The sequence below is a fragment of the Corvus kubaryi genome, unplaced genomic scaffold (genome assembly GCF_017639235.1).
Source record: "Corvus kubaryi isolate FWS band 111438036 unplaced genomic scaffold, C.kubaryi_AGA036_p1.0 71, whole genome shotgun sequence".
Classification (NCBI taxonomy): Eukaryota; Metazoa; Chordata; class Aves; order Passeriformes; family Corvidae; genus Corvus; species Corvus kubaryi.
This window is the reverse complement of record NW_024582059.1, coordinates 509,507-520,682: the sequence shown is the minus strand read 5'-3', so window position 1 is coordinate 520,682 and position 11,176 is coordinate 509,507. Positions and strand designations below refer to the sequence as shown.

Here is an 11,176-nt window from a genome sequence, read left to right as displayed (position 1 = left end):
CTTTGTAGTCTTGCGTGACAACTCTCAGTTGCTCATCAAACCCTTTTCTTCTGTAGTGACTCATCAGAGGCTACTTTGCATGTTTGAACCCTGCATCCTTAGGGCTGCTCTAAAGCACAGGGAAGCCCAGTGGTATTGTTGGGGCTCTGCTGGGGAATCAGGCAGTGAGGGAGATAAATCAGGCTGTGCATATGTATTTATGCAACCCGGTTCCTACGCAGCAGCTCCAGCATTTTGACTGCACCATCACCCATGCGCCAAAGCCAGGTGAACAGGATCAAAATTATGACCAAGAGGAATGCCTAAAAATCCCACCCATAATCACTGCCCTCGAAGATGCCATATTACTGTGTGCTAGCAAAAGCCTCTGCTCCTCAAACTGAGAAAGGCATCACCAGCCTTGCAATTTTGAGAGGCTGTGGTGTGCAAACAGCTCCTGTGGCTTTGACTCTGGCACCAGTGGCTTTCAGAGGCAGGGTGTGATATAACACCCACTGCCAGCACTCCCACCCTGAGCCCATCCCCACACTTACCTCCCAGCGGCTCCATGCCAAGCTCGGGGGGTGGGGGCTCCCACCCCCCAGAGAAGGATTTGCCCCACAGGTATCAGCTCTGCCCCTTCCCTGCTGTCGCCACCGCACTGCAGACTCCGTATCCCCCATCTCTCCCTCCCACAGGAAGGCCGAGCACCTCGTTTTAAGCTGCTCTGCTGTCTCTCACCAGGCACCACCACCACCCTGCCATAACTCTTGCCTGTCACCATCCCTTGGTTTTGCTCCTGATTTACAGCAGCAGTAGCCCAGCTGCTTCACTAAGATAAGAGGATTGGATACACATCCCCCTGAAGAGTCACAGAAAAGAAGATGCTCCTGACGAAAGCCTTTCAAACCCCCGATGTTTAACTCTCCCCGTCCTGAATATTTCTCTTCTTTCAGACTGCTCCCAAGTGCTGCAAGGCCTCACCAGTAAATTGTTGTATTTGACAAACTTGTTTACATTTTTTCTGCTTTTTACATGCATGGATTTGGGACAAATGCAAGACCATGCAGGCCCAGGCCCAGGTGAGAAAATTAGAAAAGATGCAATGATGTATGTTATAAACATATAGTATTGGCTTCTCGCAAAGTATTAAGGTAGATATTATATAATGTTAGAAATGCTTTTTGCTGTGTGGATGTAGTTTTCTCTCGTTTTAGCAAGAATGTTAGCAAGTGTGAGCAAGTAAGATAACCTCCAAGCGAGCAGAGGATGAGGCCCGAGAAGCTGCTAATCAACACTTTGTCCAGAGAACAAAAGGGCCCAAAGGCTGCTCCGCCCGGAGAACGGGCGGCCAGGAGGGTCCGAGAGCCGCTATCACCGCTCTGCCCGGGGGGCAAAGAGGCCCAAAGCTGCAATCAGCCCTGACTGCCTGGAGAATTAAGAGATCCACTCTACTATCAACTCTTACCTAGCGGGCCCAACCCCAAGAATCAAAAGAAGTAAAACCACAAGGCAGAAGACTACGCATGCTCTAAAAAGGCGGACCCAAGGAGTGGCCATGCAGAACAGCTCCTGGAAAAGTTTGAATATGAATAGAGAACAGACAGTAAAAATGGTATAAAAAGGACTCACCTCGAGCATCAGGTGTGCTCTTGGCAGAGCGCCAAGGCACCCGGCCGTTATCCCTTTGCTTTATTTTATGTGTCTCTTATTGTCTTTATATTAAACTCTTTAAATTCTAACAGGAGAGTGAACCTCGTTTTTCACATGTATAATCAGAAAGTTATCAGGACATACAAAATCCCCACAAAATTTGATGGGATGGGAGGGGTTTTTTAAGCTGGAAAAGAGCTTACTTGTTAAAGTCAGTCATTTTATAGCTGCATAATTATGCCTTTATTCATCTGCAGCAGCCTCACCTAGTGAATTTCACATGCTAGATTTTGTTTTGCTTTCACATTTAAGAATTTTTTTTTTTTTTTTTTACCACAAGATCCCTAATGCATGTTATCTTTCCTGCTCTGAAATCCTAGCAGAGGATCTTAACCAGATGGCTGCCAGGCAAGGTCCATCTCGTGTGAAATGCTGACCCGGCCTGGTCTCCTGCCTGCAAAAAACAAAATGTTTTTCTTTCCAAATTTGCAGCAATATAAGTGCTGTGCTTTGGTTTTAACGGCAATCCCACCTCCAGAGAACACTGATACCTCTTTGGTGATGATGACTCAGCCTAAAAAACCTTACTGAAGAGGAAACCCTTCATATTTTCGTATTTTATTTCTTATGTTATGCTGCCACCATTGGGACAATTTCATCTGGTCAGTCAACAGCCCCATTACAGCTGAAGAGATTAATCTCTATAGCCCTGATCAAAGTGTGACTCATTTTCACAGTATATCTAATTTAATTGAGCAGTAATAGTCATACTGCAAGATCAAACACTTCCAAGTGCAAACCTCTGCATTAAGGAAAGTTGCAAATTTCCAAAACAAGTCCAGTGCAGAAGGCCCTTCACTGCAGCAAACAATAAAGAAAGGATGAAAGAAGGTAAGGAGTCTACTTACCTACTTACCCTTTTTTTTCTTTTTTAGGTACAATTACTAAAACTTAAAGATAAATTTTAAAAAAACCAACCTCTCTGGGAGTTACTCTTCTTGGGAATGAGATGCCCTTAGCTATAATCCCAAATTTTGGCAGAAATGAACTCTGTTAATCTTACTGTTGTTTGTGAAGGTGTGTCGGTAACAGTTATATTTGTGCTGACACCTCAACTCGCTCTGAGAACTCGTGATTTCTCAGTATAAAACAGGCCCTGGGGCTTGCAGTTCTTTGTTGCAGATGACTAAAAATGAGAACATATTATTAATTATGTATAATTCAGTGAGGGCTAGGCTGTCTGTGTCACAAGCCCGGTGTGGTACAGGATCTCACTCCAGTTGTGAGCTTCAGTTACTTCTCTACAAAACCCTATTTACACCATGAGGAAGAAATGATAGCTGTAGTAGCTGCCTCCTACCACCTAAGAATCCTTCTAAGATCCCTTCTACTTGCAATGACTTTGGCAAGGAAAGGGCAAGCCCCCCAGTGAATTTTCTCTCTGGACTTCCAAAGGGCAGATGGCATTTCTTTTTTCCTTTCATTTTTACAGAACAAATTGTGTAGAGATTTTTCATTTTGTTTGAAAACCTAGAACAAGCCACCTTCAGGAAAATGCAATTTTCTTCTCATTTCTTTTTCACTTTTTTTCCAGGTTGCTTTCTTAGGAAAAGGAATTGGTATAACAAAGTTTCTACAGCTGGTAAAAGCCTATTTGATTACAATGTCCTCAGGACATAGGTATCACAAGGCAAATTAGATTCACCTGAGAGCTCCCCAACTTGAACATAATTGGAGTAGGCACTTGCAAATGACTTTGTAGCCAACACAAAATACCATGTAAATATAACTTCAGTTACTATATTGAACAGAGCTCAGATATGGGTAAGGGGGAGGACCAAAGCAAACAGCAACAAGAGAGTGTTGAGGGATGAGTTTTGGTGTAAGACAATGGGAAGGATGAGGTTAAGGAGTTCTGGCTGTCACCATCTCTGACAGACTCATTTCACGTTGCCTAACTAGCTGTAGTTTCCTTTCAGAGGTGGCTAAACAAGATAAAAATCTATTCAGGCTAGTCATTATGACACTATTAATAGCAAATACAAGGGTGTACCATGAAAAACAGTGTAGATGTAGGGGTAGTTCAAGTCTTTCTGAAATCAGTATGCAAGTGTTAACTGCAGAACTATTACAGAGATCTGTGTTGCGTGAAGAGCATAGACATTTATCAGAAAATAAACTCTCCTGCTTTCCAGCTAGTCCTTAGAGAGTCTGGGTGCAGCTAGGTTTAATTTTTTTATTATAACCAATTCAGCACTGTAAGTTAAGTTGCATTCATTAAGATCCCAGATGCACCAATAAAGTGGGTTACGTCCTAAGTCTCATTCACAATCAGAGATTTACAAATAGTGAAACTTCCCAATGAGACACTATAAGTCTGGTTGGGTTCAGAAGAACTTGCGTGAACACAGACTCACAAACAGTGCAGTTTATTGGAACAACAAGTTGTAGATTCTTTTAGATTGGCAGTGATAGATTCACTAGATGTACAGAATATAAATATATAGTACTATGTACAAGTGTTTCCAGGTATGTTCTAGAGGTGCAAATCTTACTAAAAAGGCATCCCGACTTTGGGGAAGGAGACAGGAGTAAGCCCTTTGACTTGTCTGCAAGGTGGTTGTATTCTCGTCCTCTGCCATGGAGTATTTCAAATACGGAATTAGATTTTTTTGTAGAAGTGGAGGTGAGAATGTAGTCAAATATACTGTTAGCTGCTGTCACAAAGTGGAGGGGCAGACACTTTATACCTAAATGAGGAATACTGGGAGTTACAAAAGGAGAAATTACAAAGGCTGTGTGTCTTGGGCAAGGGCAGAACAGAACTGTGACACTTTAGTGTCACTCCTTCTTCCAGCTGGATTGCAGTGATGAGAATCACCTGCAACCTATAGATAAACTGTCACCCCATCGGCAGCCATCATGTCCATGGTAATCTCTTCAGCACATATCTCACACCGTATCTCATTCCTACAATGAGTGAAGCTGTTTAGAGATAACAAACAGATTAATAAATGTATCTGTTAAGCCGAGCAATTGAATCCATTCATCACTACAAACAATACAACAGAGCAGCCAGAGAGGGTGGGATTTTCCTGAATCCAAATACAACAGCCAGCAGAGAGACCCAGCTGAGCAGAACCCTGCTATTTGATAGAGATCCTGGAAAAAGGCAGAAGGGAAGCTCTCTGCAATGGGAAAGAACCCCGGGGGGCAAATACAAGTCATACTGGAATTCATCTCACCACAAAACCTAGAGCCTAAATTCATTTAAGTGGTGACTAAAAAAAACCCTAATAAACTATATTACTCACCTAAGGGGAGTTAGTTCAAAGTTTGGCATACTAAAACCTCTGACTAAAAACTGTATACTAAAAACTAAACTGTGTAGCTGTCACCTAAAAAAATTAATTTCTCAAATACTTTCTGCTGTCTGGCTTTTGAAGTTCCACAGATATCCTGTGAATACCATGGCAGAGCTGAGCACCTAGACATGTGTCTTCCACTTAAACTTGTGCAGGATCCAGAAATCGTATAGTTCTGAAGGGTGTGGTACAAAGAGCTTTCCGGGAAAAGCTTCATCGGTCTACTAAAGATGATCTCCACGACTTCTGCAGAAAGTCAGATCCTGAAAAAATTAATTCAAGAAAGTCCAAATAATATCATGTTCATAGTGAGGGGTGAGAAGTAGTACATGCTTTCGAAAACGTGTTTCTATTTTGGAGGCAATTGGGAATAAGTGCTTTTTTCCAAGGAAATATTACCAAGTAGTAGGCAGAGTAGAAAAGAAAGCAACACCACACCCCAGTTCTCCTGAGGTCTGAGAAGGTAGCCAGGCGGTTGAAGGTCCTTCAGGTACAACTCTGTCTCCAAGGCAGAGGTAACCTTTACCCAGGAGCTCACAGTGCAAGGCTGATGGCCTCTCAGCAAGGACCTGCCCCAAGCCGGCCCAGGCAGGGCACCAGCAAAGCCACCCAGCTTCCCGGGCAGGTGGGAAGTGCCGCGGTCCAGGACAACGCAGCAGCAGCCCCTCTGCTGGGCTGCGTGCGAGGGACTGCAGCAACAGCAGGTCAGGCACAAGCTACCCAACACAGGCAGCACTTGTGCCGACACAACATCTGTATGAGAAGCACCAGAAAAACTTCGTAGTAATAAAGCAGGGGCACAAGGGCTGGGTAAACGATGCAAAGCCCTTCACCTCTGTGGCCTTCAAAGGTAAGAGACAGACACTTGGGGATAGGCTTGAGGTACAAATACCATTAGGAAGATGGAGGTGGTTAAGTGCTCCCTTTGGCTCCTTTTGGGCATGTGGGGTTGAGGTTGAGTTATTTGTGCTAACAGCTGGGTCTGAAGTTGCTTTGGGATTGTTCCTGTGTACCTAAGTTTGTTTCAATTTATCTCTTTGAACAGCAGAGAGGGAAGTTCAAGTTGTGCTTGTGAGAGAGTCATGTTAGCTGGCATAGGGTGATCTGAGGCTAGTTTCATGTACTCTACCTGATATGTCCCTAACCTGATCTGTATGGTAAATATACATCCTTGCTTTAGCTTAACCTTTGGTGTTAGGCTGCCTTGCCTGCATAATCCCGGCTATAAGGAGCTCCGAGCAGCTGAAAGCGCGCAGCCAGAGGGAGCCGTCGGGAAAGCTCACGTGTGAACCAGGGAATGTCCGTGGCAGGGATTATCTCCATCTCATAGGAGGCCTTTTTGTTCCTCTTCCTAGCACTTCTGTGGACAGAAACCAAAGAGAAAAATATTTTTTTTTCTTCCTACATCTTGAATGGTGTTCCCACAGGGGTCTTATGGCTGCAACTTGGCTCCCTTTTCCTGCAAGGTAAAGGGCAAATGGATTCTTGATTTTGAACAGAAATTGTTCTTAAACAGCATGCTGAATGAAATCTTAACTTCTGCAGGCTTTTGTAAAATGTTGAGGTTTGTTTTTAAACTTAAAAAAACCCCCAAAATTCTTCAAACCCTCTTATCTTCTTTCTTGCTGAAGGAGAATATAAACAACTGATGCTTCAAATAGACAGAAGCACCAGACAGTTACATAAAAACAAACTGCCAGATCCCTGCATGTAGGAGTGTCTGCTTTCAATTCAGTCCTGCCTCTCTGTGAATGTGCCTGGAAGTAGGCCTCCCCATCCTGAGGCAATAGCAGCTGGGACTAAATGCCCGACTGAAACTGGGCGCTGAAGGCACTGATGATGTGGCCTTAGGCTGCACAGAGATTCAAGCAGAGTCCTTTGTAGCCAGGGGACCAAGTATTTGTAGTCAGACATTGGAGAAGAAGAGCCACAAAGTTTTAAATCTTTACTAGTTCCGTGAACAGCTCGAAAGACCTTGAAGTGAAGCTCTAGGGATCAGCACATATCCTCCTGTCTTAAACCTTCCTAAAGTATTTGAATTGTTGTAGACCTGAAAAAAGTGGAAAAGTTACAGCAAGGCCAGAATCCTCATGAGAGCCTTATGCCCTCAGCTCTACCTCCTTTTAAATGTCTGGTTGTAATTGTGCTCAGGAGCCTTCAATATCAAGGTAGAGGAAATACAAGCTACACCTGCTAAAGTGGTGGGTTTGTGATCAGATTGTTAAAGTGCATGACAGATCCAGCTCATCTTCCCTCTGAACAGCTATTCAGCCATCTAAGGGCCAGGGTTTCTCCCTGAGCTCATTGCATGCTCACAAATGGACTGCAAATCGCTCAGATAACACAGACTTACAGTGTTCTGGAAGAGCACAGTGAATTGTTACTTTTTTGAAGCTGAAAGAATTGGATTAACCAAGAACACCCTTAAGCTGAGCTCTGAGGTTAAATGATAATGTACTGAAAATGGCACCCCGAAAAACCAAGGAGGTTAAGGCTTCATTTTAGGGAAACACAGGCAGGGATTCGAAGTGCCCAAGGTGAGGAAATTTGCACTGCATTGATTGTTACACTTGGAATAGAATTCGTGATAAACTGCTTTTAACTGTAGTTTGTGAAATACCTGGCACCACAAAGGAGTCTGAGGCCCTAGGTATTGGTGCATCCCCTGCTTAGAGGTAAAAATAAAAAGCAGCCCACGTGTGTAGAGTTGTTGGCACTTCCCCAGCCCCGGAATCTTGAAGAGTTGATGGGAGCTTTATTCGACGCCCCTGGGCAGCCTCGTGTCCTCGGCAGCGCAGTGTGAGAGCCCCTCATCCCAAACCCTGAAAGAAGATAATCTCCTTCAGGCTGCTCCTGGGGCGCTTAGCACACAAAGCCAATGAACTCCATTGCGGAAAGAAGGCTTCGCCGGCAGTGCGGCGGCTCTGGCGCGATCTGAGTACACAGGCGAGGCTCGGAGCCGGAGCGGAACTTGGCGATAAAGAACCCCGGGTAAATGAGTGGAGTGACTCTTGGCAGGGCCTCTCCCGCCGGTGACCCCACGGAGCCCCATCCCCAGCGCAGGCTGCCGGCGCCTGTGAGGGGGCTGAAGCTGGAGAAGCCCCCACACCGGGGGTGACAGGACCAAGACACCCCCTCAGCGCTCCTGTCTCTTTAAATGGGGGCGGGGCCGCTCCCGCTGCCCTCCTCGCGCGGCCGGCCCCGCCCCGCTCCGCCATTGGTTGTCGCTGGGGCAGAGCGGCCGCCCCGCCTGTGGCCATTGGCTGGCGGCTGGGCCGGGGTTCCCGGATGCGGCCGCGCGGTGCGGATATAAAGGGCCGGGGGAAGGCGGGAGTGGGCGCAGTTTGAATCGCGGCGGGTCGGGGTAGGTTGGTGCTGTCGCTTGGGCTCGGTGCGTGCGGGACGCTCTCTGCCTCAGCCTTCCCCTGCGCGACACTGCGCTCCGGTTCGCTATGGTGAGGAGCCGCGGGGGCCGTTCGGGGGGTGGACGACCGTGACTTGGGCCGGGGCGGTGCAGTACCGTGCCGCTGCTGACGGTGGGGGGGCAGCGCGCACGGGCTTAGTGGGGGGAGGGCGGAGGCGATGTTAGGGGGGGGGGGGGTGGTCGCACGCGCAGTAGCGCCCCGGGGCCGGGGAGCGGCGGCGGCGCATGCGCACGGGGAGCGGCCTGTGCTGCGCGGTGCGGCGGGCGGCGCGCATGCGCCTCGCAGCCGCCTGTGCCGCTGTGCGGGGGGGGGGGGGGGGGGGGGGGGGGCGCATGCGCGGTGGGGGATGTCAGCTCCTGCTTTTCTCTTGGCGTTGCCAGGCTGGCGGGAAAGCTGGGAAGGACTCTGGGAAGACCAAGACCAAAGCAGTTTCCCGTTCTCAACGGGCTGGATTGCAGGTGAGCAGGGGCTGGGGCGTGGATGAGTGGCAGTCAGGCTGGCCTTCCATCTGTTGGTCTGTACAGTGTGAAACCTTCACACTCTGCTGTCTGCCTGTTGTTTGGAATGATGTAAGGATAGCAAACCAGACCTTAGAATATCCGGCCGGTTTTAGACATTTGCATATCTGTGCAGCTGGGAAAATAATTCCCTTGTGGCCATTGCTACTGCTTGTGCTGAAAATTGTGAAGTTGCTGATGTGAGTTTGGCATGTAGTGTCTTAGCTGGATTCTCAAGTTTCGAAATGCAGCTTGTGCTTCTGCCACTGGGATTCTGCTGCCCCGGATGTGGTTTTGTGCAGAGGCTTTCTGTTGTCACAGCCTGTTCATACTTCTCTTATTTTCCAGTTCCCTGTTGGCCGCATCCATAGGCACCTGAAGTCTAGGACAACCAGCCATGGGCGTGTAGGAGCCACAGCCGCTGTCTATAGTGCTGCAATCCTGGAGTACCTGACAGCTGAGGTAAAATTCCTGCAAGGAGTGCAAGCAAGTTGGTCAACTCCCAAAGGGCATAACGACCAGAGCTTACTGTATCTGACAGTTTGGACTGGGTTGTGAACTCTCCGTGTGCTTTGAGACAGTTTTAAGTGCATGCATCATCAGAGGACCATTAAATATAAATCCTTTGCATTTTGTGCAGATCCTGCACTGTGACTTGCAGGAAAAATGCAGTGTGTGAAAAAACTTCTAAAATGGGCTATTCCAGCATGTCATACCTGCTGTAAAACACTCTATTATTGGGAAAACTAAATTCAGAGCTCCAAAGGAGGAGCCTTTTCAAAAGACTCATTGTGCTCTCTTGGTGTCACCAACAGTGACAGTGTATTTGGAACAGAGAATTAAACAGCTAAGACTGTGCAGTTGGTCTCACTTGATTGTGTAACTGATGAAAAATGGTCTTTCTCAGGTCTTGGAGCTGGCAGGAAATGCATCCAAAGACTTGAAGGTGAAACGTATCACTCCCCGTCACTTGCAGCTTGCCATTAGAGGAGATGAGGAGCTGGATTCTCTGATCAAGGCAACAATTGCTGGTGGTGGTATGTCAATTGCTTGCTGTTTGTGGGTACTTGGGTGGCATGAACTGTCACAGATTTGAAGTTCCTTAGTACTGTCATTTCATTTGAAGCATGAAGTTTAGGGAAATCATTGAAAAGAAATAGCATGGTCTTAATTGTTGTTCTTTCTTAGGTGTAATACCACATATCCACAAGTCCCTCATTGGCAAGAAAGGACAACAGAAGACTGTCTAAAGGATGCCAGGATTCCTTGTTATCTCAGGACTTGAAGTACTTAATTTGTCCAGTGTTGGTGATTCCAGTGGACTGTATCTGTGAAACACGATTTTGCCTTTTTTTAACTTTGAGAAGCTAAAGCTCCCTTGAGCTTTCTAACAAACCAAATTTCTGCATTGAAGTCTTAACCGTATTTAAGTGTTACCATGGCTTCAAAGAAGCTATTGTGTTTGTAGTGGGTTGTAATTGAGCTGACTGTTTTTAGATTGGTTTAAGTAAAGGAAATGTTTGGTTTTGTACAGACTTTTCATCTACTAGAGTGGAAATAATAAATGTTATGTCAAGAGTGATTTGTCTCTTTTCCACTAACTGGAAAATATGTGGTCTCCACTGTGCAGCTCTTGAAGTTGTTCCAAGAGCATGTAACTAACAACCCTTTCTTCTGGGTTTGGGGCATCTTGAATTGCAGCCTGCGAATACTGCCGTTAGTAAATAAATGTAGTAAAAAAGGGCACAGGGCTTTGTCCTGTAAAGCTACATTTCTTCCCAGCTGAACCTGCTGTGATGTGTGCTGAAGTTGTCATGTAAAGGCTAATGCTATTTAAGGCCAGGTCATACTCAAATGTCAGCCTTCATAGAGGAAAAGGGTCTGTCATAGAGGAGGGAAAGATAAGGCGAAGGGATATTGAAATTCCATGCTTCACATAATTTCACATTAGGACCTGGCCCCTCTTACTGTTTCAGCTTGCAAAAGCTCTGGACAGACATCCATGAAAGCAGCGGCAGTACTGCAGCAGCCTTTAAACTGTCAGGCAGTAGAGTCCTCAGTAGCAGTGGATTACAGGGGTTTCTGGTCACACCTTCAGTTGTCCTCCACTCTGCCAGTTCATTTCGTACAGCAAAGCCTTGCCGGTTGCTGTGGTGAGGGAAACCTCCTTTCGTTGAGGTGGAAGGGAATGGTTACTGTGTGTGGCTGGAGGTGACAAGCTCCCTGCCTTCCAGAACTGCAGGCAGCAGTGAAGTAC

General features: G+C 46.6%; 1 protein-coding gene across 2 annotated transcripts; it reads left to right on the top strand.

The window, feature by feature from the left end:
- Nucleotides 1-8,259: 8,259 nt before the first annotated feature.
- Nucleotides 8,260-10,501, top strand: LOC121674990 (histone H2A.Z). Of its 2 annotated transcripts, XM_042049921.1 has the most exons (5): nt 8,260-8,452; nt 8,803-8,880; nt 9,268-9,381; nt 9,827-9,956; nt 10,108-10,501. In XM_042049921.1, the coding sequence occupies exons 1-5, from the start codon at nt 8,450-8,452 to the stop codon at nt 10,167-10,169; spliced, it is 387 nt and encodes a 128-aa protein (XP_041905855.1). In that variant the 5' UTR covers nt 8,260-8,449; the 3' UTR covers nt 10,170-10,501. The 2 variants fall into 2 exon arrangements, with proteins under 2 accessions (XP_041905855.1, XP_041905853.1); XM_042049919.1 differs by lacking the exon at nt 8,260-8,452 and having other exon boundaries at nt 8,755-8,880.
- Nucleotides 10,502-11,176: the final 675 nt, after the last annotated feature.

What these genes read in the sequence shown, in the direction of transcription:
- LOC121674990 (XM_042049919.1), top strand. Translation starts at nt 8,755, where the DNA reads ATGCGCGGTGGGGGATGTCAGCTCCTGCTTTTCTCTTGGCGTTGCCAG. An exon ending in TGGAGTACCTGACAGCTGAG is followed by an intron (nt 9,382 to 9,826) that starts GTAAAATTCCTG and finishes GGTCTTTCTCAG; the next exon opens with GTCTTGGAGCTGGCAGGAAA. An exon ending in GGCAACAATTGCTGGTGGTG is followed by an intron (nt 9,957 to 10,107) that starts GTATGTCAATTG and finishes GTTCTTTCTTAG; the next exon opens with GTGTAATACCACATATCCAC.